This window comes from Trichosurus vulpecula, chromosome 4 (assembly GCF_011100635.1).
Source record: "Trichosurus vulpecula isolate mTriVul1 chromosome 4, mTriVul1.pri, whole genome shotgun sequence".
Classification (NCBI taxonomy): Eukaryota; Metazoa; Chordata; class Mammalia; order Diprotodontia; family Phalangeridae; genus Trichosurus; species Trichosurus vulpecula.
The window spans coordinates 90,906,121-90,933,488 of NC_050576.1; the positions used below are offsets into that span (position 1 = coordinate 90,906,121).

Below are 27,368 nucleotides of genomic sequence, written 5' to 3' on the forward strand. Positions count from 1 at the left end.
ATCTAAAGCAAAGATAGCTTTCAATGCCAGGTTATCACCTCTGTTGATTCACTTCTACTGTTGATAAAATTATATGCTTACTTTTCTTAGGCATTACAATCCAGTAAGAGCCAGAGGGAAAGGGCATTTTAAAACAAGTAACTTATGCTTCTAGTGCTCCCATCTCCCACGTAGTGGTCAGATAACATATTCAGAAATTCAGCACAGTTATTGAGTCCCCGCTGGGTGCCCAACACTGTTAGGGTCAGCTCATATTGTTCGATGACCAACTTTGATAGACTTAGCTCTCCTCAGCAATGCAATGATCTAAGAAAATTCCAGGGGAATCATGATGGAAAATGCTGTTCATATCCAGAGAAAGAACTATAGAGTCTGAGTGCAGATCGAAACATACTATTTTTTCTTTTTTTTTCTTATAGTTTTTCCCTTTTCTGAGTCTTTCATAACATGACTAATATGGAAATATGCTTTATATGATTGTACGTATGTAGCCCATATCACATTGCATGCCATCTTGGGGAGGGGAGGGAGGGAGAAAAATATTTGGAACTCAAAATATTGTAAAAGTGAATTTCGAAAACTATCTTTGCATATAATTGCAAAAAATAAAATACTATTAAATGGGGGAGGGGGAAAGAAAAAAAGAGAGTCAGATCTACTTAATTTTTAATCATTCCAAGGCAGAGGTTATTAACCTTTTTTGTGTGTATCATGGATTCCTTTGGAAGTCTGGTGAAGCTGGAAATTTCTTCATCTGTAAAATGGGGATAATAATAGTACCCACCTCACTCCTAGCTTATGCTTGGAATGGTTCTGCTATATACTACAGCGTCACTGTTTTCTTTGAAGTGTTCTAAGTTCCCAGAATGTACCAATATGTAAATGTAAATAAGCAAGAATTGAAGGTACTTTATATATAGTTTTAGTTTTGCTGTTTTATATTCCAGTGGTAACCTTGTGGTCTTCTTGGCAGGTTTCCTTAAAAAAAGAAAACAATGGAGGAATCCGTAAGTCAAATGCAGCCGCTGAATGAAAAACAGGTGACCAATTCTGCAAGTGGCTATGTGTGGCAGGTCACAGACATGAATCGACTGCATCGTTTCTTATGTTTTGGTTCCGAAGGTGGTACTTACTACATCAAAGAGCAGAAATTGGGCCTTGAAAATGCAGAAGCTTTAATTAGACTGATTGAAGATGGCAAAGGATGTGATGTGATTCAGGAAATAAAGACTTTTAGTCAAGAAGGAAGAACAGCAAAGCAGGAGCCAATACTTTTTGCCCTTGCCATTTGCTCACAGTGTTCTGATATAAACACAAAGCAAGCAGCATTTAAAGCAGTTTCTGAAGTATGTCGAATACCTACCCACCTCTTCACTTTTATTCAATTTAAAAAAGATCTAAAGGAAAGCATGAAATGTGGTATGTGGGGTCGTGCTCTCAGAAAAGCTGTAGCAGACTGGTACAGTGGGAAAAGTGGCATGGCCCTTGCTCTGGCTATTACAAAATATAAACAAAGAAATGGCTGGTCACACAAAGATCTTTTAAGATTGTCTCATCTTAAACCTTCTAATGAAGGTAAGACTTATGTTTCATTTTTAGTATCCTTTTAATTTTCTGTCCTAATGAAGCAAGCGGTAGCACAGGTAAGTCCTATACTTTTTTAAGGCATGGAAATGTATAAGGATAAGAAAAAAGTTTCTTTAGAGCTGTATTGAAGGAAGCAAGGAAGAGCAAAGGTAGAATTGTTCCTTTGGGTAGATGAAACATTGATAAGCAAAATAATAGTGTAGCTATTTGACTTTATTATGTTTCTGTTTGCCAAGGAAAAAATCTTGGGCTAGAAAAGACCAAAAAAAGGTTAATAGGAAGTTAAATAGAAGGGAATGACCTCATGATTTTATTGATAAGGAATCCTAGATGATGTAACTATTTCTAGCAATACAGGTAAGCAACTTCTCTGCAACTTACAGTCTTATACACTTGTTTAGAACACTAAGAGTTAAGTGATTTGTCCAAGGTCACATAGCCTCTGTGTATAATAGATGCAACTTAGACCTAGGTCTTGTTCATTTCAAAGCCAACCCTATTGACCATACCACTCTGTGAAAATAAATTGGAAGATATCAAGAAAGCACTTAGATCTCCCTTAATTCCTTCCCCTTGTTGAGTGATTGAAATCACCTAGCCCACACAGCAGAATTCTAGTCTATTGAAACAACTGAAGGATATTACTGCAGTTAGTCATCTTTGAAAGCTTGTGGAGTAAAGGCGAGATGCTGCAGGATGGAAGCAAGGCACAGAGTACATTTTTCATAAAAGGGCAGAATATGTAGTTGGCAAAGTTTTAGCCAGTGAGTTTGACTTTGATCCTTGAAAAATTACATTAATATATTATGAAAGATATAGTGAATATATAGGAAAGGATGTAGTGAACAGGTAATGCTAAACTCACCCCATTTCCTTTTTGATAGGATCATTATAATGGTAGACGATAGAAATGCTTTTTAGAGAACTACAGATTTAAGCATTGAAGAAACCTTAAAGATCATTTTATTTATCCCCTTTGTTTTTACAGATGAAGATGAGGGCCAGAGAAATAATAAATTCCTGAACCAGAATTCAAACCCAGGTCCTCTGACTACAAATCCAATACTCTTTCCACTATACCATGCTGCCTCCTAGTAGTTTACCTATGCAACGTGATAGTCTTTATGCTATTCTTGTGGAAAAGATGGAGATGTAGCATAGGTACGGTTAAAGTAATATAATGATAACTATGTTTTATGTAGCTTTTTAGGGCTTACAAAGCATTTTATATATGTTATCTCATTTGCTTAGGTGGATTCATAACTGTTGGACTAGCTAGACCTAAAGAGTATAGTCATTTGTGTTCAATGTCAGTTTGGAAAGAGTTCTCTCTAAGTGGGGTCTATTCTACCTTGAGAGGTTTATTCTTAGCCCTGTACTATTAAGATAAAATATAGCTTTGAACATAAAGTCTTAGACTTGGGTACCAATAGTAACCTGATGTGAAAGTTTAGTATGAGTTGACAGGGCGATTGTTGCAACAACAACAAAAAAAATGGCCACCATTAGAGTCACAGGGTCCAGGTCTACATACTGTGCCCCCATATTCCCTTCCACCCTTTCTCCACTCCCCTAATGCCCCAAGCAAGAGGAACTTATTTGTTCTATTTTACTTTGGAGGGGAGAACTAGAAACAATAGCTAGAAATTTAAAAGAGGCAGATTTAAGGCTGTATTTCAGGAAAAGCTTTCTGACAGCTATTTAAAAGTGGAAGGAACTGCCAAAGGGTTGGGGGTCATCAGATTAAAAAATAGGTGAAGATTTATTAGGTATGTAATAGAAGGAGATTTGTCTCCAGGTAAATGGTTGAACTAGATAACTTATACCTCTGAGATTCTGTGATTTGCATCCCCATTCTCCACGCTGTCTATTCACTGTTTTTTCCAATCCATTTTTCATTCTACTATTAGAATAGATTCGGTTGTTCAGCAGCTATTTAAAAATCTCAAATGACTTCCTGTTTCTGAGTAAAGTTCTAATTTTTGTCCCTGGCATCAAAGTTTTCCACATTATAGTTACCTTTCACTTTATCATAGTTCATATACTTCCTTCCACATACTCTGCGTAACACTCTGGCCAAGAATAATCATTGTCCAGCATAAACATCCATCACTTCTCTGCCTCTGAACCTTTACTCTGGCTATTTCCCAAAACTAGAATGCCTCTTCTCTTTTCCCTACCCTACCTTTCTCCTTGAAGTCTTACTTGTTTCTTTTGTTTATTTTTTAAAAATTGTTTAAATTTAATTTTTCTTGTTGTTACATTTTAAGTTCCAGACTGTCTCCTGCCCCTTCCCCCCTCCCAACAGACACTAGAAAAGGTCACCATTTAAAGACACAGATGGAGTGGGTGTGTGAGTATGTCTGTGTGTGTGTAAAACCATATTATGCATACCTCTATTTATCACTTTTTTCTCTGGAAGTGGTTAGCATCTTCCTTCATAGGTTCTTTGTAGTTGAATATAATACTCCGAATAGCTTAGTCTTTCATAGTTATTCTTCGAAAAATATTGCTGTTGCTGTATACAGCATTCTCATGGTTTGGCTCATTTCCCTCTTCATTATTTCATGCAAATCTTTCTAAAATCAACTTGCTCATCTTTTCTTGCAGCACAGTAGTATTCCATCATAATCATATACCACAACTTGTTCAGCCATCTCCCAATTGATGGGCATCCCCCCTATTTCCAGTTCTTTACCACTACAAAGGGAACTGTTATAAATATTTTAGAACATGTAGGTTCTTTTCCTTTTTCCCTATCACCTTGGGAAACAGACCTAATAGTAGTATTGTTGGATCAAAGGATATATGCAGTTTTATAACTCTTTGGGCATAATTCCAGATTGCTCTGTAAAACGGTTGGATCAGTTTATGGTGCCACCAACACTGTATCAGTGTCCCAATTTTTCCACATTCCTTTCAGCATTTGTCATTTTCCCTTTCTACGTCTTAGCCAATCTGATAGGTGTGAGATGATATCTCAGAGTTGTTTTCATTACCATTTCTCTAATCAATGATGATTTGGAGTATTTTTTCATATAACTATAACTTGTTTTGATTTTTTTTCTCCAAAAACTACCTATTCTTATCCTTTGATCACTTATCAGTTGGGGAATGACCCATATTCTTATAAATTTGACATAGTTCTCTATATATTTGAGACCTGAGACATTTATCCGAGAAACTGTCTCTAAATAATTTTCCCCCAATTTTCTATTTGCCTTTTAATCTTGGCTGTGTTGATTTTATTTGTACAAAAATGTTTTAATTAATGTAGTCAAAATTAGCCATTTTACATCTCACCATACCCTATCTCTTGTTCATAAATTCTGTCCATAAGTCTGATAGATAATGTATTTCATATTCTTCTAATTTGCTTATGCTATCTCCCTTTATATCTAGGCCATGTATCCATTTTGACCATATCTTGGTAAATGGTGTAATTTGTTGGTCTATACTTAGTTTTTGTTAGCCTGCTTTCCAGTTTTCCCAACTATTTTTACCAAATAGTTAATTTCTTATCCCAAAAGCTTAAATCTTTACATTTGTCAAACATGCTATGAATATGAGTTACATGGCCAAATTCCCATTTTAAGGAAATTCACTTTGGCAACTATGTGAAGGATAAATTAAAATAGGAATAAACTTGAGGCAAGGAGCTCAATAAGGTTCTTGCCTTAGTCTAGTGGGCACGAGGTGATGTGGCCCTGAAATAAGGTGATGGTTATAAGTTTAGAAAGGAGACATACGTCCTGCCTCAGACGCTTTACACGCTTACTAGCCGTGTGACCCTGGGCAAGTCACTTAACCCCAATTACCCTGCCTTCCTCCCTCCAAAAAAAACTAAAACAAAAAAAATACACAGTAGTCATAACTGAATGTGAATGGGATGAGCTCACCCTATAAAAAGGAATTGGATAGCAGAGTGGATTAGAAACCAGAATTCTACAATATGTTTATAGGAAACACACTTGAAGCAGAAAGGCACGCAGAGTAAAGGTGAGGGGATGAAGCAGAATCTATTGTGCTTCGGCTGAAATAAGAAAAAAAAAGTAGCGGTTATGATCTCAGACTAATCAAAAGCAAAAATAGATGTAATTTCCTCCTACATCTTGATAAAAGGTACCATAGACAATGAAAGAATATCAATTCTAAACATATATGCAGCAAGTGATATCCAGATCCTTAAAGGAGAAGTTAAGTGAGTTAAAGGAGGAAATAGTATAACTGTACTAGTCAGGAACCTCAACTTTTCCCTCTAAGAACTGGATAAATCTAACCACAAAATAAATGAGAAGAAAGGAGGTAAATAGAATTTTAGAAAAGTTAAATATGATGACTTCTTCAGAAAATTGAATGGGGATAGAGAAGCATGTATGTTTTTTCTCGGTGGTACACAGCACCTATGCAAAAACTGACCCATGTATTAGGGCATAAAAACCTCAATCAAATGTAGAAAGGCAGAAATATCAAATGCATCCTTTTCAGATCATAATACAATAAAAATTACAGTCAATAAAGGGAAGTGGAAAGTTAGATTAAAAATTGGTATCTAAATAATCCTAAAGAATGAATGGGTCAAAGAAAAAAATTATAGAAACAATTTCATTAAAGAGAATAATGACAGTGAGACAACATAGTAAAATTGATGGGATGCAGCCAAAGCAGTACTTAGAGGAAGTTTTATTTCTCTAAACTCTTACATCATTAAAATAGAGAAAGAGCAGATTGATGACTTGGGCATACAACTCCAAAAATTAGAAAAGGACAAATTAAAAATCCCCAGCTAAGCACCAAATTGGAATTCCTAAAAACTGAAGTTGAGATTAATAAAATTGGAAGTGATAAAACTACTGAGCTGATAAAACTAGGAGCTGGTTTATGAGAAAAAAAAACCAAAGAGAAAAAAACAGTCGATCTGATTTTTTAAAATTACCAGTATAAAAATGAAAAGGGTGAATTCACCAGTGAAAAGGAAATTAAATTATCAGCAAATATTTAGTCCAATTATATGCCAATAAATCTGACAATCTAAGCAGAATTAATGAATATTTACAAGAATATAAATTGTCCAGTTTAAAGAGGAAATGGAATACTTCATCTAAGAAAAAGAAATTAAAGTTGTCAGTGATTTCCCTAAGAAAAAATTCCCAAGGCCAAATGGGTTCACAAGTGGATCCTACCAAACATTTAAATAACAATTCCAGTACTATATAAACTATTGGGAAAAAAAGGCAAAGGAGTCCTATCAAATTCCTTTTGTGACACAAATATAGTGCTGATACCTAAACCAGGAAGAGCTAAAACAAAACTATATAGACCAATTTACCAAATGAATATTGAAAAATATGTTAAATTGAAAAGTAAAAATATTAAAAATTAATAAAATGTTAAATTTAAATATAAAATGTCAGCAAAACTAAGCATATCAATAATAAGACCAACAGAAATCATGATTTTCTTATTAGACGTAGAAAGAACTTCTGACAAAATACAGCAACCGTTCCTTTTAAAAACTCTAGAGAGCTTTGGAATAAATGAAGCTTTCCTTAAAATGACAACTAGTTTATCTATAACCGTCAGCAAACATTATCTCTAAAGGGAATAAGCTAGAATATCAGAAGTGAAGCAAGGGTGCTCATTATTACCCCATTAAGAGAAGAAAAAGAAATTGAAGGAATTAGGATAGGCAGTGAGGAAACAGAACTATCACTCTTTCCTGATGATATGATGGTATACTTAGAGAATTAACCAAAAAACCTCTTCAAATAATTAACAACTTTAGCAATGCTGAAAGACATAAAATAAACCCACATAAATCATGAGCATTTCTGTATGTTACCAACAAATCCCAGCAGCAAATTATTTAAGATAACTGTAAACAGTATAAAATACTTGAGAGTCTACCTGCCAAGACAAATTGCCAAGAATTATATGAACGTGATTATAAAACACTTTAAATACAAATAAAATTAGATCTAACCTATGGGATAAATTTCAGTTCCACATGGGTTGGCCTAGTCAATGTGATAAAAATGACTTCTATCTAAATTAACTTACTTACTCAATAGCATACCAATCTACCAAAAAATTATAGAGCTAGAAAAAATAACAATTCTTCTGGAAGAACAAATATCAAGAATATCAAGGGAATTAGTCAAAGGAATTAATTTAAAAAAAAAAAGTAATGAAAGGTTGCCTGGCTGTATTAGATCTGAAACTATATTATAAAGTTGTAGTGATCAAAGCTATTTGGTACTGGCTAATAGATAGAGTGGTGGTTCAATGCAGTAGATTAGGTACGCAAGACGTAGTAAATTACTGTAGTAACCTTGTGTTTGATAAGCCCAAAGATCTCCAGCTTCTGAGAAAAGAACTCACTATTTGACAAAAACTGCTGAGAAAAAGAATACAGTGTGGCAGAAACTAGGTATAGACCAACATCTTCAGCATATACCAACATAAGGTCAAAATAGGTACATGATTGAGACATAAAGGGTGATACCATAAGCCAATTAGGAGATCAAGAGATAGTTTATCTGTCAGATCAATGGACGAGAGAAGAATTTATGACCCAAGAAGAATAGAGATCATTATGAGATGTGAAATGGATGATTTTGATTACATTAAAAAGTTTTTACACAAACAAATCCATTGCAAGAAAGATTAGTAGGAGAACAGAAATCTGGGAAACATTTTTTGGGGGGGCAGGGCAATTGGGCCAAGTGACTCAAGGGCCAGTGCTCTACTCGCTGCGCCACCTAGCTGCCCCTGGGAAACATTTTTTATAGCAAGTGTCTGATAGAGGCTTCATTTCTCAGATATATAGAGAACTGAGTCAAATTTATAATAATGCAAGTCATTCCCCAATTGATAAATGGTTAAAGGATACAAATAGGCAGTTTTCAGATGAAATCAAAACTGTCAGTAGTCATAAGAAAAAATGACTAAATCAGTATTGACAAGAGAAATCCAAATAAAAACAACTCTGACGTACCACCTCATACCTTTTAGATTGGGTACTATGACAGAAAAGGAAAATGATAAGTTTTAGGGAGCATATAGGAAGATTGGGACACTGATGCACTATTAGGGTAGTTAGAAATTGATTCAGCTATTCTGGAGAGCAATTTGGAACTATACCCAATGGGTAATCAAATAGTGCATACCCTTTGATCCACCAATACCACTACTAGATCCCTATCCCAGAGATCATTAAAACAGGAAAAGGACCTACATGAACAGAAGTATTTATAGCAGCTCTGGAAAATCAGTAGCATGCCTATCAATTGGGGAATGGTTGAACAAATTGTATATGAATATAATGGAATACTATTGTGCTATAAGAAATGACAAGCAAGTGGATTTAAGAAAAACTTGGAAAGACATATACTAACTGATGCAAAGTGAAGTAAGCAGAAGCAGGACGTTGTACACAGTAACAACAACCTTATTTGATGATCAAGCATGAATGACAACTCTTCTCAGCAAAGTGATGATCCAAACTAATTCCAAAGGAATTGATGGAAAGTGCTATCCACATCCAGAGAAAGAACTGTTGGAGTCTGAATGCAGATCAAAGCATACTATTTTCGCTTTGTGTGTGTGTGTGTGTGTATGTGTGTGTGTTTTTCTTTTGGTCTGTTTCTTCCACAACATGACTAATATGAAAATATGTTTTATATGATTGCACATGTATAACCTATATCAAGTTACTTACTGTCTTAGGGGAAGGGAAGTGAGGGAGGGGGGAAAAATTGGATTTAAAAAAAATTTTTTTAAATGATTTAAAAATTGTCTTTACATGTAATTGAAAAAGATACTATTTAAAAAGAAAAAATCGCACTTGAAACAAAAAGCGAAATTAGATCTAGTTAAAAGAGATAAGCAGGGAAACTATTTTGCTGAAACGTATCAGATCACGAATAGCGAAATTTTTGTAACAAGTTTCTCTGATAAGGCCTCATTTCTCAAATATATACTGGGTATATAACTGAATCAAATTAAAAAAAATAAGAGCCATTCCTCAGTTGATAAATGGACAGAAGGATAGGAGAAGTCAATTTTCAGAAGAAGAACTTAAAGCTATCTATAGTCACATGTGCTCTTAATTACTATTGATTAGAGAAAGACTAAGTAACACCTATCAGAAATGACAAATGCTTGAACAGGTGAGGGAAAATAAATCCTTTCATAAATTGGTGGAGTAGTGAACTGGTCCATTTTGGAGAACAATCTGAAACTATGCCTAAATGGCTATAAAATTGTGCATACCCCTGTTATTACTAGGTCTGTACCCCAAAGAGATCAAAGAAGAAGGAAAAGGACATATGTATACAAAAATTTCTATAGTAGCACTTTTTCGTTTTTTGGCAAAGAAGGAGAAATTGAGAGGACGCTCATCAGTTCAGGAATAGCTAAACAAGTTGTGGCACATGATTGTGATGGAATACTATTGTGCTTTGGGAAATATTGAGGGAGGTGTTTTTTAAAAATATGGTGATGTTAGAAAAACAAGACCTATATGAACTGAAGTGTGTGAAGTGAAGTGAGAGAAACCTGATCATTGTGCATAGTAACAGCAATGTTGTAATGATGATCAACTTTGAAAATCTTGGCTACTCTAATCAATACAGTGATCCAAGTCAGTTCCAAAGGACTCATGATGAAAAAAAATACTATCCATCTCGAGAGAGGGAAAACTGATGAACTCTGAGTGCAAATTGAAGCATAATTTTCTTTTTTAAAAATGTGTTTTCTGACATTACTAATTTGGAAATGCATTTTGCATGATTTCCCATTTAATTAATATATTGTTCGCATTTGCAGTAGATGGGAAATAGGTGGGAGGGAGGAAGAGGATGTGATACTCAGAATTTGAAAAGAATGTCATAAATAAGTGAAAAAGAAAGAAAGCAGGAATATTGATTCAGAAACTAAAAGTGGCAGATGCATGGGTAAAGCAATTGAAGTATTGTCAGAGCTGAGCTTCTTTAAATCTTTCCTCCCCTAAACTTACCCTCCTCCTAACTTCTCTATTTTTGTGGAGGATACCACCATCCTTTGAGTCGCCCAGACTCACATCTTACGTGTCATATTCAATTCATCGCTCTTACCTTAAACTCCATATCCAGTCTGTAGCAAAGTTCTATCAATTCTACCTTCCTAATATTTTTCCTTTACCCCTCCCCCACTTCTCTGACATTTCCACTACGCTGGTGCAGGCCCTCATTACCTCCCACCTAAACTGTTGATAGTTGTTGGGTCTCCTTGCTTCAAATATCTCTCCACTCCAGTCTGTCTTCCACTCAGCTGACAAATTAATCTTCTTTAAGCTTTAAGTCTGACCATGGCATCCCCCAGTGTCTCCATTCAGTAAATTCCATTAGCTATTTCCTTTTATGCCAAACTTCCATAATAGAGCTATTTAAGATAGGCAAGGTGGAGGAAGCTGATTTTAAGCCCTTGAATATTTGAATTTGTTTGTCTTCAATTGCTTAAATTTTCTTTGGAGGTAAAAATACAAGGTACCATGTTTTTGAGGTTCTCTGTTATTGATCTGTTTGTATGAGCTTTCGTTTATTTCTATGTCAGTATTAGATTCACATGCTATCTATAATTTTCTCATTTTCTTAAAGGTCTTGCTGTTGTGACCAAGTATGTTACAAAGGGTTGGAAGGAGGTACAGGAAGCATATAAAGATAAAGCACTTTCCCCAGAGACTGAAAAATTACTGAAATATCTGGAAGCTGTGGAGAGAGTGAAGCACACAAAAGATGAATTGGAAGTGATTCATCTAATAGAAGAGCATAAATTGGTTAGGGAACATCTTCTGACTAATCATCTGAAGTCTAAAGAAGTAAGTAAATCAATTTCTTAGAATAACTTACTCTCATTTTTATGTGTTCAAACCATTCAAATCATTAACGTTAATAATATTGTCAATGTATGTATAAGTGGATAGATGCTTTTCTCTCATTTTTTTATGTTTATTTACATAATTGTAACAGGTGTGGAAAGCCCTGTTACAGGAGATGCCTCTAACTGCATTGCTGAGGAATCTAGGGAAGATGACAGCTAATTCGGTGCTTGAGCCAGGAAGTTCAGAAGTTTCTTCAGTATGTGAAAGACTATGTAATGATAAACTTTTAAAAAAGGTAAGAATTATTAAAACAATTCTTTTTCAATGATAGTAAAAATGTATGATATGTATTAGATGTTAAACTCACTGAATAGAGTATCTGTGTCTTTAATCTGTGATTCTAAGTGGGCATACACCCAGGTTAGCCTTTCTGATACTTCTTTATTCTGTGGTTTTATTTCTATTTAAAGGGAATGAAGGGAAAGATAGCAATTATTGGACATATGCTTTCATTGCTATAGGTAACTTCAAGTGAAGAAACTCCCTCTACCAACACAGGTCCCCACCTTCTCTGCAGCTTAGAATCATAGAGCTTTGCTTAGAGAAGAGGTGTCAAACAATGTGGGCCACATAGCCCACATATGACAGTGTGACCTGAACCACATTAAAATGTAATTTGAAAATATTTAAGAAAACACAGTAAAACATAGATGACATTGCATTTTAAAACTAGATCAGTTGTGACCCACAAGTATCCTCATGTATGCATTAGGGGCCTCTGTTTCTATTCAGGTTTGATACCATTAGCCTAGAGCCCTGAGAGGTTAAGTGACTACCCCAGTCATACAGCCAGTATGCGTCAAAGATGGAACTTGAACTTCATAGCTTGAAGCCAGCTCTCTATACTGTACCATGCCACTAGATGGCACAGTGGGTAGAATGCTGGGTCTTGAGTCAGTAAGACCCCAGTTCAAATACAGCCTCACATACTTATTAGTTGTGTGACCTTAGACAAGACACTTAATAGCTATTTGCCTCAGTTACTTCAACTATAAAATGGAGATAATATTAGTATTTACTTCCCAGGGTAGTTGTGAGGATCAAATAAGATAAGTCTCTGTAAAGCATTTAGTACAATGTCTGGCACATAGTAGATGCTATCTAAATGTTAGCTATTATTTTTTTAAATAATTAATTTATTTTTAGTTTTTAACATTCACTTCCATAAGATTTTGAGCTTTAAATTTTCTCCCCCTTCCTCTCCTCCCTGAGACAGCGTATAATCTGATATAGGCTCTACGTATATATTCAGATTAAACATATTTTCACATTAGTCATGTTGTAAAGAAGAATTAGAACCAATGGGAGGAACCACAAGAAAGAAGAAACAAAAAAAAGAGCAAATAGTCTGCTTTGCTCTGCATTCAGACTAAATAGTTCTTTCTCTGGATGTGGACAGCATTTTCCATCATGAATCTTTTGAAGAATGCTAGCTATTATTGTTTTTGTCCTTGTTTTATTATACATATACATACAATGAGTGTAGACTATTTTACTCTTCCTAGAAGCTTGGCAGTGGAGGGGGAAAAAAGAATGTTTGAATCTATGCTAGTAACGTTTATATCAGGGTTTTGGATAAAGCATAGATGACATGCTCACCAAATCTGCAGATAACACAAAGATGGGAGTGATAGCTATCATAGTGGATGACAAAGTCAGGATCCAAAAGAGTCTTTAACAGGCTACAGCATTAGACCATTAATAAGTTAAAGTTAAGTAGAGAAAAATGTAAATTCTTATGTCCAGATACAGAAAATCAATGTAAGTACAAGATAGAGGAGGTATAGGCACATAGCAATTGTTCTAATTGGCCTAATGGACTTCAGGCTTAATATGAGTCAGTACTATGAAGTGGCAGACCAAAAAAAGAAAATCTAATTTAATCTCAGTACCACTTTAAGATAGGTAATGAAGCTTCCAGAAATAGGAAGCTGGTAGTCCCACCGTACTGTATTTTCCGTGGACCCTTTCTGGATGTTTTTGTTCACTCTTGGGTACCATAGTTTAAGAAGGACAGGGATTAACTGGAGACTCCAAAATAGGGCGATAAGAATGGTCAATGGCCTTTAATTCACATCATGAGGATTTGGGCATATTTAGGGTTCAGTACTTGTTCTGTTTGCTCTAGAGTACAGAACCAGGAGCAAGAGATGGAAATTGTAGAGAGCTAAGTGTAAGTTTGATGTCAGGAAAAACTGCCTAATAGTTGCAGCTGTCCAAAAGTAGAGTGAGCTTTCCAAAGGTTGGTGGATTCCTCCACCTTAGCAGTGTTTAAGTAGAAGCTAGATCGTCACTTAAAAGGTATGTTATAGTAGACATTCCTTTTTTGTATGGAATGTTTGGCCTAGATGACCACTGAGTCTCTTCTAACTCAAATTTTATGATTCTCCCCATTTCATATGTAGTAAATAATTCTACCCTTGTTATAATAGTTATACAAACTGTTTCTTGAAGTAGCTGGTTAGTAAACTTTGAAAGTAGTTCATGCTCATATGTGTGTTATGGTCAGTAATCTCTGATTTTATTTCCCTTACTAATTTGCTAGGTATAAAATTCAGTATTCTAGTTAATGTTTTAAAAATTAAGCTAGAAGCATATATTTTTCATTTATCTAGTTCTTTGATGAATTATATCTACGTTAGTTTATAGCTCTTTGAGAGCAGAGACTTTGTCTTACTCCTGTTTAGTACTTGTCAACCCCAAATGCCTAGCATTTTGTAGACACATTTTTAATAACATTTTACCTGGCTCTCCATTGGCACTATTACATTCTTTGTGGTTGTTATGTAGTCTTTTTCAGTTGTGTTCAACTCTTTGTGACCACTTTTCAGATTTTCTTTGGCAGAGAGAGTGGTTTTCCACTTCCTTCTCCAGCTTGTTTTACAGATGAAGAAACTGAGGCAAACAGAGTTAAGTGACTTGCCTAAGGTCACACAGCTAGTAAGTGCCTGAGACCAGATTTGAACTCAGGTCTTCCTGATTCCAGGCCCAATGCTCTGTCTACTGCACCATCTAGCTACTACTGCATTCTACGCTGTGTTATATTTATATATACATCATATTCTCACCCATCCTTGCCCCCACCCCATTTCACCCCCACTTATTTAATTTCCTTGAGGGAAGGAAATTCATTCAGAATAAATAAAAAATGGATTTGCTTAAAAAAAGATGGATTTGCTTTACCTAAAGCACTGATTTAAAATTCAAGAGGAATAATTAGATGTCTTTATCTTATTGATAGGCTCGTATACATCCATTCCATGTTTTAGTTGCATTAAAAACTTATAAAACAGGACATGGGCTCCGAGGAAAACTGAAGTGGCTTCCTGATGAAGACATTTTGAAAGCATTGAATACAGCATTTTACAAAACATTTAAGGTAATAATTTTGTCTCAGTTTTTTAAAAAAGACACAATAAAGATTTAATATTATTTAATATTACTGAAATACCATTAGTAACACTTGTAAATTTTAGCCATAGAGCTGAAGAATTTTGATGAGGCATTGATTTTTTTAGTTCTTTTTTTTTTTAGTTTTCCCCTAAAATTTTCGTTATTGTTTCTAAAAGTAGTTTACCTGCTTTCAGACAAAGTAAGTGTTAGATTTCAAATCAGTTTAAGATACATAATTTCTGTACAAGCTCTTCTAATCATTTACTTTGAAATTTGCCTAAATATTATAGGATATGCTAAAATATTAGAATACATTCAGTATGAAGTTAAATTGGCAAAGTAGAATTCTGTGTTTAGTTAGCTAGCTTCTAATTTGAAGAATATTGACACAATAAAATCATGCTGGCAACCAGACTTTAGAATAGAGGGAAATCTTTCTTGAGCTTATTGCCATGCCCAGAGAAGGGTAACAAATAATGTCAGTTTTTTAAAAATGTAGCTCCCAAATGTATAAATATTTCTCTAAAATTTGTCCTCATGAAATGCTGATTTAAATGCCAGTACTAGAATTAAAAATACTGATTGGCTAACCCAAATTTAATATTGATAAAATTATCTAATCATGGAAAATTAAAGTTTTTTCAAATTCAGAGGGAAAAATAGAAATGATTACTTATGAACTCAGTTCTGCGGTATTATCGATGTGGATATCCCTCCATTGATGTAGACTGTAGCTCTTCCATTCCTTTCTACACTTTGTGATGCTTCATCTTCTCGTATAATAAATTTGAGATCACTTAATGTGCTTTGCACTTTTCCATCTCTTGATGTCATGAGGATACCAATGAAACAATTATGCTCTCTATTAGTTATCTCTTCCTTTTGCCATGTGACCAACCTATCTTCATTTTCATATTTCTTTGGTGACATCCTTTATGACACTTCTTCATATTGCCTTGTTTGTAATTTGTTGTAAATTGTTCACACCAAACATGTGCTTCTTTACTGCCCTTCAAGTGAGCTTCAATTTAATTCTTTGCAGGCTGTAATATTCTGTGATTTATAGCCACACGCCATAAGAATAATGATATTTAAAAAGCGACCTTTTGTTTCACAGAAAAGCTTATGGTCATTAAAATAGCTTTGTAGTTTCACAAAAGCCCCCAAGCTTTCATTCTTCCGCTTATTCAGTCCTGAGCCCAGCTTATTTTCTGTTTGTAGTTTCTGGCCAAGGTGTGCGTACTAATGGGTGAGCTCTACAGCTTTTCCCTGTACCTGCAAACCATAGAGTGGACCATAGGCATTCTTTATCTGCGTGTAGTTGTTGTTGTTGTTGTTTTATCCTGTGTGTACTATTAGACCAAACTCTTTAGCGTGATTAGAGATCTTGTTTAGGAGGCTCAGCAGTTTGACAGGGCTTGATGCAGTCAGCATAGTGCCATTTGTAAACAAAACAATGTGATGATGATCTCACTATATAGAACCATTCCTCAGCTTGAACTATGCAATTTAATTTACTTCATAACACTTGCATTTTTCTATTTTATGTTTTGCTTGATGTTAATAATTTTTGACAACCTTGTTGTCAAACAGTTTTTTTATATATCTTTTAAATTATCTCACGTAATTTTAAAATATGTATTGAAGAAACTTTGTTGGAGGAGGAGAACCTTTAAGGTGATATTTTACCCTTCCTAATTAATTTCTTCTTTTAGTAATAAATAAGCATAGTGGGATCTTGTTTTTCAGTTATTTTTGTGACAGTAGTGTCATTTTCAATAGCCTCCCTGTTCCTTTTTAATGCCCTCATCAAGGTTGCCATTGGTATATGTATTGCTATTATGAGTAGAATTTTATAGAGTTGGGTAGGCATATGGGTGAGTGGTTATTGAATTTTTTGGTAGTGATAAGGTATAAGATAGTTTTCCTCACCTTTTCCATCTTCCCATACTTCATATACCTGAGACTAAAATACCTAGAGTTCTCAAATTTGTCACTTCTGCAGTGAACTTCTTGGTTTATACCTGATCTAGTACAGTTGCTTTACCCATCTGCTTTTTCAGTGCCATTTTTATTTTTGTGAACACATTAAGCACTTCAAAGTTAGAGTAGAAATGTGGTGGTTCTGGTGAAAAGAGTTAGTTCTAGAAATATTTGGAGGGGGGTGGAGCCAAGATGGCAGCTGTAAAGCAGGGACTTGTGTGAGCTCCCCGCCAGGTCCCTCCAAAAACCTATAAAAAATGGCTCTGAACAAATTCTAGAACTGCAGAACCCACAGAATAGCAGAGGGAAGTAGGGCTCCAGCCCAGGACAGCCTGGATGGTCTCTGGGTAAGGTCTGTCACGTATGGAGCTGGGAGCAGAGCGGAGCCGAGCCCAGCATGGGCGGTGGCAGGACCAACCAGACCCCAGACAGGGAGCCAGGTGGAGTGGGCCCTAGTGCCCTGAATCAGTGAGCTGCGGCAGTTACCAGACTTCTCCACCCACAAACACCAAAGACAACAGGGAAGGTTAGTGGGAAAAGCTGCAGGGACAGAGTGAAAAGAGTTCGGGTTTGGCCACCGCCCCAGGGGACAGCAGGGGTGGTGCAGCTACAGAACTACAGCTGCAGTTGCTTCTGGCCCCAGGCCCACCTGGTGGGAGGAATTAAGTGGCAGATCAGAGCAGGAGTGCAGAGCCTGCTTAAGATCTGAGTCCAATCCGGGTTGGCGGTTCTTGAGGAAGGAGGAGTGCTGGTGTGGCAGAGCTGGCTGTATAGAAATAGCTCTGAAAACAACAGCGCATCCCCTCAAGGTGGGAACAAAGTACTCTTTACAAGGAGTCATACCTTGACAAAAAACTCAAGTAAGTTGGCTGGGAACATGGCCAGGCAGCGAAAAAACACTCAGATTCAGTCTCAGACTTTGGAATTTTTATTTGGTGACAAAGAAGACCAAAACATACAGACAGAGGAAGTCAACAAAGTCAAAGAGCCTACATCAAAAGCCTCCAAGAAAAACATGAACTGGTCTCAGGCCATGGAAGAGCTCAAAAAGAATTTGGAAAAGCAAGTTAGAGAAGTAGAGGAAAAATTGGGACGAGAAATGAGAATGATGCGAGAAAACCATGAAAAACAAGTCAATGACTGGCTAAAGGAGACCCCAAAAAATACTGAAAAAAATATTGGAGAAAACAATTCCTTAAAAAAGAGATTAAGTCAAATGGCAAAAGAGCTCCAAAAAGCCAATGAGGAGAAGAATGCCTTGAAAGGCAGAATTAGCCAAATGGAAAAGGAGGTCCAAAAGACCACTGAAGAAAATACTACCTTAAAAATTAGATTGGAGCAAGTGGAAGCTAGTGACTTTGTGAGAAATCAAGATATTATAAAACAAAACCAGAGCAATGAAAAAGTGGAAGACAAAAATGGAAAAACCACTGACCAGGAAAACAGATCCAGGAGAGACAATTTAAAAATTATTGGGACTACCTAAAAGCCATGATCAAAAAAAGAGCCTAGATATCATCTTTCAAGAAATCATCAAGGAGACCTGACCTGATATTCTAGAATCAGAGGGTAAAATAGAAATTGAAAGAATCCACAGATCACCTCCTCAAATAGATCCCAGAAAGAAAACTCCTAGGAATATTGTTGCCAAATTCCAGAGCTCCCAGAAGAAGGAGAAAATACTGCAAGCAGCCAGAAAGAAACAATTTGAGTATTGTGGAAACACAATCAGGATAAAACAAGATCTAGCACCTTCTACATTAAGGGATTGAAGTTGCTTGGAATACAATATTCCAGAGGTCAGTGGAGCTAGGATTAAAACCAAGAATCACCTACCCAGCAAAATAGTATCATGCTCCAAGGCAAAATATGGATTTTCAATAAAATAGAGGACTTTCAAGCTTTCTCAGTGAAAAGACCAGAGCTGAATAGAAAATTCAACTTTCAAACCCAAGAATCAAGAGAAGCATGAAAAGGTAAAGAAGAAAGAGAAATCATAAGGGACTTACTAAAGTTGAACTGTTTCGTTCACATTCTTACATGGAAAGATGATTCATGAGACCTCAGTATTAGGGTAGCTGAAGGGAATATATACACACACACACACACACACACACACACACACACACACATACATATATGTGTGTATGTATGTATACACATACATATGTATGTGTATATATATATATAGACAGAGGACACAGGGTGAGTTGAATATGAAGGGATGATATCTAAAAAAATCAAATTAAGGGATGAGAGAGGAATATATTGAGAGAGGGAGAAAGGGAGAGATAGAATGAGGTAAATTATCTCACATAAAAGTGGCCAAAAAAAAGCAGTTCTTTAGGAAGGGAAGAAGGGGCAGGTGAGGGGGAACAAGTGAATCTTGCTCTTATCAGATTTGACTAAAGGAGGGAATAACATACACACTCAATTGGGTATCTTACCCCACAGTAAAGTAGGGGGAAGGGGATACAAAAGGGGGGATGATAAAAGGGAGGGCAGATAGGGGGATGAGGTAATCAAAAGTAAACACTTTTGAAAAGGGACAGGGTCAAGGGAGAAAATTGAATAAACGAGGACAGGATAGCATTTAGGGAAATATATTTAATCTTTCACAACCTGAGTACTGTGGAAGTGTTTTACATAATGATACATGTTTGCCCTTTGTTGAATTGCTTGCCTTCTTAGGGAGGGTGGGTGGGGAGGGAAAAGGGGATGGGAGGGGAGTGGGGTGACATAAGGGAGGGCTGACTGGGGAACAGGGCAACCAGAATATATTGCATCTTGAAGTGGGCAGGAAGGTAGAAATGGGGAGAAAATTTGTAACTCAAACTCTTGTGAAAATCAATGCTGAAAACTAAATATATTAAATTAGTCAATAAAAAAACTTTGGAGATCTTTTCCATATTTTTTTTTATTATCATCCTTTTAGTTTCATCCTTAAATGTCCTCAGGGTGACTTTATTTAGCTGCATCACCTTCCATAGCTTTCTGTTTGACATGACATTGCTTATAATCTACTTTTCCATAAGATTTTTCAAATTTTTCTTTGTTCTAAAGTGATGTTTCCCTTAGATGCTATAACTCTCAGATTTTGCGAGTAAATCAGGTGTTTGTTAAGCTAGTTTAGGCTTTTTTAAAAAAAAATCTCATTGTGGCATTTGATTTATATCAGTTAAACTTCCCTTTAACATTATTATAATAGATGTCAGTCTTTTCCTCCGTTTCCAGTTTGAGCTGAGAGAGTCAATAACCTCTTTAAAGAAGATAGATCAGAACTAATTTAATTGCATTTCACATCTTTTTTTATTTTTGTTTTAGTTTTGTGCCAAAGTCTCATTTACATAGGAAAAATATTTTTGCATCTTGGTTATTAAAAATTACTGCCCTTCCTAAGTTACATTTTATATTTATGGGATGAAATTGGGGACTTGGGGAGGATGGAACTTTGCTTTGGTGACATTATATAATAATAATGATGGTGATAATTGTATGTCATTTCTTCAGTTTCTTGCACTAAAAGCCCTCTAAAACTTCTAGACTTCCAGCTTTGGGGCCTCTTGATAATAATAGAGTAACTGGATTCTTGGAGGCTATGTGAGTGAAACACAAGCCTCTGGCTTGGTTATACCATTCTGGAAAGACTTTGAATATGAGCCACATGATGAACTTTGTTGTCTAAGAACCAGCCTAGCTAAATTCAAAGAGGCTTATCATTAAGTTTGCTACAGGATGATGAATTTTTTGGCTATAGGAACTCTAAATGACTTTTTATTAAGGTTTAGAGAAGTTATAATCTTGAGAGAGTAGAGTACTTACACTAATGAAACTTTGTGTTTTTGGAGTATTAAAATATGTTTAATTACCTTTTCTAAGACATAAGTGTGATATCAGAAAGTTTTCCCTTTAATTAGCAAGTGAAATAGTTATCTCTGGGTGTGCCCTATGGAAATGCTTTTTTGGTAGAAAGAAGCTAAATGTGAAATATTAAGGAAAGATTTTTACAGAATCTCAGGTTTTGAAGGAACCTCAGGGATCACATATTCCAAGACTTTCCAACAATAGTTTTTATTGAAACAATAGACAATATATTTTGATTTGCCATTTTGGTGAGAGCTCTGTGGTAGCTCGGCTTCGTTTACTAAAGCATTTATGTAAATTTCTATGCTTGTAGGCGGGCCTCATAAATCCCACTGAGGTGGCATGCAGCCTGCGGTTTTGGATAACCCTGATATGGTCCATACACGAATAGAATCCCCTCCACAATATCTGCCCAAAATGGATCTACCAGCTTTTACCTGAAGAAAGGTAATAACAAGAAACCTCCCAAGAGATATTATTCCACTTTTGGACAACTCTAACTTGTTTTTATTTTTTAAAAGAAATCATCTATTTTGTTAAACATTTCCTATTACGTTTTTTAATTTAAATTTTTTTAACATTTTAAAAAATTTTGAGTTTCAGGACAGTTAGGTAGCACAGTGGATAGAGCACCAGCCCTGGAGTCAGGAGGACCCAAGTTAAAATCCAGCCTCAGACACTCACTTACTAGCTGTGTGACCCTGGGCAAATCACTTAACCCTGATTGCCTGCCTAAATAATTAAGTAAAGGATAAAATTTTGAGTTCCAAATTCTCTCCTTCACTCGTCCCTCCCCTACTGCTTGAGAGGTCAAGCAATATGATATCCATTATACATATGAAGTTATGCAGACATTTCCATATTAGCCATGTTGTAAAAGAAAACATACGAACACAATAACAAGAAAAATTAAGTGAAAAAAGGATGCTTCAATCTGCATTCAGAGTTCATCAGTTCTCTGGAGAGATATGAATAGATTTTTCATCATGGATCTTTTGGAATTGTCTTAGATCATAGCTAAGTCTTTCACAGTTGATCGTTGTTATAGTGCTGCTGTTACTGTGTACATTGTTTTTCTGGTTCTGCACATTGCATTAGTTCATATAAGACTTTCTAGGTTTTTCTGAAACCATTCTGCTTGTCATTTCTTATAGCACAACAGTATTCCATCACAATTATATAGCATAACTTGTTCAGCCATTCCCCAATTTATGGGCATCCTCTCTATTTCTAGTTCTTTACTACCATAAAAAGAGCTGCTATAAATATTTTTGTACAACTAGGTTTTTGGTCTCTTTAGGATGTATATCTAATAATGGCATTGCTGGGTCAAAAGGTATACATAGTTTTATAGCCCTTTGGGCATAGTTCCTAATTGTTCTCCAGAATGATTAGACCACCAGCAGTGCATCAGTGTCCCAATTTTTCCACATCCACTGCAACATTTGTCATTTTCTATGTTTGCCAATCTGTTAGCTATGAGGTAATATATCAGAGTTGTTTTAATTTACATTTCTCTAATCATTAGTGATTTAGAGTATTCTTTTATGTGACTATTGATAACTTCTTTTGAAAACTGCCTGTTCATATCCTTTTGACCATCTATCAACTGAGGAAGGGCACTTATTTTAATAAATATGACTCAGTTCCTTGGATGTTTGAGAAACGAGTCCTTTATTGGAGAACCTTGCTGTAAAAAAAATTATTTCCCGGTTTCCTACTTTTCTTCTAATTTTGGATACTTTGGATTTGTTTGTACAAAAACTTTTAATTTCATGTAAACAGAATTGTCCATTTTACTTCCCATGATCTTCTCTGTCACTTGTTTGGCCATATACTCTTGCATTATCCATAGATCTGACAGGTGGATTTTTCCATGCTCCCCTAATTTGCCTGTGATATCACCCATAATGTCTACATTGTGTATCAATTTTGACCTTATTTTTGGTGTAAGGTGTAAGATGTTTTTCTGTGCCTAGTTTCTGCTAAACTACTTTCTTGTTTTCACAGCAATTTTTGTCAAATGGTGAGTTCTTTCCCCAAGATCTTGGATCTTTGGGTTTGCCAAACACCAGATTACTATGGTCATTTATTACTATGTATTCCATACGTATTCTATTTCACCAATCCACCACTTTATTTCATAGCTAGTAAAGAGATTGTTTTGACGATTACCACCTTGTAATATGTTTTGAAATCTGGTACTGCTAGGCCACCTTCCTTCACTTTTTTTCATTGATTCCCTTGATATTCTTGACCTTTTGTTCTTCCAGATGAATTTTGTTATTTTTTCTAGTTCTATAAAATAATTCTTTGGTAGTTTAATTGGTATGGCACTGAATAAATAAATTAACTTAGAATTGTCATTTTTATTATATTGTCTCAGTCTCCCCATGAGCAATTAATACTTCTCCAGTTTTTTATATCTGTATTTATTTGTGTGAGAAGTGTTTTGTAATTTTGTTCATATGGTCCCTAAGTTTGTCTTGGCAGGTAGACTTCATTGTTTTGTACTGTTAGCTGTTATTTTAAATGGAATTTCTTTTTCTGTCTCTTCCTGCTGGATTTTGTTGGTAACATATAGAAATGCTGTTGGCTGTACCATCATATACCATCCTGTCATCTGCGAAGAGTGATAGTTTTGTTTCCTTATTATCTACTTTTATTCAATTTCCTTTTTTGTCTTAGTGTTATAGTTAGTATATCTAATACAGTATTGGATAATAGTGATGATAATGGTCAACCTTGCTTCACCCCTGATCTTAGTGGGAAGACTTCTAATTTATCTCTGTTAGAGATAATGCTTGCTCTTGGTTTTAGATTACTACCTAGCATTTGAAGAATGTCTATTTATTCCTATCTTTTCTAATTTTTATAGGAATGAATATTATATTTTGTCAAAAGCTTTTTCTCCATCTATTGACATAATACAATTTTTATTGTTTTTGTTTTTTTATGGTCACTTATGTTAATAGTTTTCCTAATATTGAACAAGTCCTACATTCCTTATATAAATCCCACCTGATCATAGTATATAATTTTTGTGACATGTTATAATCTTCTTGCCAATATTTTATTTAAAATTTTTGCATCAATATTCATTAGGGAAGTTGGTCTATAGTTTTCTTTCTCTGCTTTTACTCTCCCTCATTTAGGTATGAAAACCATATTTGTGTTGTAAAAGGAATTAAGTAGGACTCCTCCGCCTATTATTTTTTCAAATAGTTTATGTATCATTTGAATTAATTTTTCTTTAAATATTTGGTAGAATTCACTTGTAAACCCGTCTGGTTCTGGGGATTTTTTCTTAGGGAGCTCATTTATGGCTTGTTCAATTTCTTTTTTTTAAGATTGGGTTATTAAAATATTCCATTTCCTCATCTGCTAATCTGGGCAGTTTATATTTTTGTAACCATTCATCCATTTACTTCACTTAGATTTTCAGTTTTACTGGTATACCTTTGGGCAAAGTAACTCCTAATAATTGCTTTAATTTCCTCTTTATTGGTGGTATATAGTCACTCTTTTCATGACAGCTCTAATTTGTTAAGAAGATCAAAGCCAAATTTTGTTTCCTTGTCACTTCTGCCTGTTTTTCTTATTTGTGTTTTCTGAGATCAAGCAGAACAAATCTAATCCATCTTCTATTCGTTCATTCAAAAGTCATTTGTTAAGTATATTTACTGTGTGCCGTGTACTTTGCTGGTGATACAAAGATAAAAACATTCATTGTCCTCAAATGGCTTACATTTTATTAGATGAAAATAACCTGAACACACATAAGTGAAATAGAAAATACAAAATAGTTTTTGGACTGTTAGGCATTAGAATCTAATAAATCAATTTAAGTTGGACCATGAAGGAAATTAGAGATTGCATGATGCAGAAGTGAGGAGAGATTTATATTACAGGCAGTCACCTGTCCAAAGTTTACAGAGTTTGGAGAGCAGTTTTCTATTTGAGGAAGAGCAAGTGGACCAATTTGACTAGAATGTAAAGATTGTAAAGAGGTAAGCATAGAAAGGTAGACTGGAGCCAAATGTTAAAGGACTTTAAATTTCAGAAATTGGTATTTTATCTTAAATGTAAGAGGGAACTATTGGAACTTCTTGAGCATAAAGTGACAATGGTGAGACCCAGGTGTGCTTTAGTAATATTCTTTAGCAGCTGTGCATTTTAATACCTAATTTTTTCTTCTTCTTTTAGACAGTTGAACCAACAGGAAAACGTTTCTTGCTAGCTATTGATGTCAGTGGTTCCATGGACCAAAGAGTTTTGGGGAGTATACTCAATGCTAGCACAGTTGCTGCAGCAATGTGTATGGTGAGAAAGGCTTTTTTGTATTTTGTTCTGTTTTAAAAAATATATTACATAACCAGGTTATAAAGCAATTATTTTAAAGTATGATTTGATATGATGATTAAATTAAACTTTCATTTACTTTCTGATAACATATAGATACTTTTTAGATACTTTTTATTGGATTTTGTTAAGCCAAGTCTTTGTTACATTGACAGAATACAAATAGTAAATAGATTATACTTTTTAAACAGTGAGGAATTAAATGTTAATAATAGTTTTGAACAATTACTACTTAGTAACAAAAACTACTTAGTAAAAGACATAGTCTTCGAAAAAGTAATGAACTTGGACTCAGTTGACCTGGGTTCTGTTACTGATTCTGTCACTGTTTAAATATTAGATGACTCCAATTAAGTAAGTCATTTAGCTTCTTTAATTTTCAGTGTCCTTATTTCTAAAGGGAAGAAATACTTTCTTTCTTATCTACCATTCGGGGATGTTGTTAGGATCATATGAAATCATAAATGTAAAAACTGCTTTCCAATGTATTAAATATTTACATATGCCTAAGTTATATATTGGGATATTTACTATTTCAACATATTTATGTGCTAATTTTTATATGCTAATCCTAATCCACTGAAGAGGACTATAATTGGATTTTTCAGGTTGTTGCAAGAACAGAAAAAGATTCTCATATAATTGCATTTTCACATGAAATGGTACCATGCCCAGTGACCATGGAGATGACTTTGTGTCAAGTATTGAAGGTTATGGATGAGGTAGGGAATAGTTTCGTGAATAATATTTTTGTTGAAGGTAAATATAATTTGCTTCATTATTAGATCTAGTCCAAGAAGAAAAAAAGTTTTCAGCTGATAAACAGAAATTCCATTGTATTGAATTCCACTTTGTACAGGACACTATACAAGGAAATTCAAGTAATGAATAGGGAAGAAAGTTTCTTTGATCAAAATTTTTCCTGCTTTATTTATTTTTTATTTTTTAAGACTATGTTTTCCTATCTTACCCAGGCAGGAAGTACAGGGCTTACTTATAGGCCTGTCCCACTCTGATCAGCATCGTACCTTTGACCTTCTCTACTTCTAGCCTGAGCCTTTTCACACTTAGCCTCCCCCTCTTTAGGCCCAAAACTCCTAGGGAACATCATTATGTATGAACTTAGTGCATACACCTGTTTGGCTTAGTCCACTACAACAGATGCTCAGGAGATCTTGCTGACCTTAACATTTGGGGAAGCTGGTTACAGGTTTGTGCCACTGTGCCTAACTTCTTTGTTTTATGAAATATTGCTTGTTAATTTTCATAATAGCTAAATAATATGAAAATGGATTCTGGAAGATAGATTGAAGTGGGGAGAGGCTTGAGAAAAGAGACCAATTAAAAGGTTATTGCAATAGTCCAGTTAAGAAGTAAGAAGGGACATTAAAGGATTAAAGGAAGGGAGGTGTGAGAGATATTGTGGAAGTAGAAATATGGCAATTCATTGACTATGTGTCTTGGAAAGTGAGGAGACAGGCTGATACAATGTGGAGTTTACAAACCTGGGAGACTGGAAGAATGGTGGTCCCTTCAATAGAAATTTGAAAGTTTGGCATAGGGCTGGGCTTGTGGAAAAAGATGAGTTTTTAGACATGTTGAATTTTGAATTATCTTGAGACATCTGTTTTGAAATGTTCATTAGGCAATTGGCGATGATTAACTATGGCTTGAGAGAGACCCAGTACTGGGTACATACATACATACCTACATACATAGTCATGCATCTGTTGCATATAGATGATAAACCTTTGGAGCTGATTATACGAACAAAAGAGTTTAGAGAGAAGAGAATAGGTCCTAGGGCAGAGCTTTAGGGGGCATGTTATGAATAATGAGCCAGCAAAATAAACTGAGGATTGGTCTGGAAGACAGGAGGAAAATCAGGCTGGAAAGAGTGGTCAGTAGTTTGAAATACAGAGAACAGATAAAGAAGGATAAGGACTGAGAAAAGATCATCTGATTTGACAAATTAGGGATCGTTAGTAATTTTGGAAAGAGCAGCTTCGGTTGAGTATTGAGGTTGGAAGTCAAATTGCAGAGTTGGGGAGTGAAAGGGGATGAAGTAGAGACAATGAGTTTAAATAGCTTTTTCTAAGAGTTTGTCTGAGAAAGGGGGGAGAAATGTAAGGCAATAGACTGGTGGAATGAGAGTCTAATGAAAGTTTTTTTTTAAAGGATGAGCAATGTTGGAAGACAAGGAAGAAACTGATCGTGAGATTGAAAATTTAGAGACTGAAAAGAAATGGGAGCAGTG

General features: G+C 35.2%; 1 protein-coding gene across 3 annotated transcripts in view; it reads left to right on the forward strand.

Annotated features, from left to right (window-relative positions):
* RO60 (Ro60, Y RNA binding protein) overlaps positions 1-27,368 on the forward strand; it is a 44,321-nt gene that overhangs the window by 9,139 nt on the left and 7,814 nt on the right. For 2 of the 3 annotated variants that reach the window (XM_036754188.1, XM_036754189.1), the window contains exons 2-7: positions 974-1,575; positions 11,226-11,446; positions 11,598-11,744; positions 14,751-14,888; positions 24,956-25,072; positions 25,720-25,833. In XM_036754188.1, the coding sequence (XP_036610083.1) occupies positions 996-1,575; positions 11,226-11,446; positions 11,598-11,744; positions 14,751-14,888; positions 24,956-25,072; positions 25,720-25,833 (1,317 nt within the window). In that variant the 5' untranslated portion in view covers positions 974-995. Of the gene's footprint in view, positions 1-973; positions 1,576-2,724; positions 2,749-11,225; positions 11,447-11,597; positions 11,745-14,750; positions 14,889-24,955; positions 25,073-25,719; positions 25,834-27,368 lie in introns of those variants that run through there. The other variant, XM_036754190.1, reaches the window with a different exon arrangement.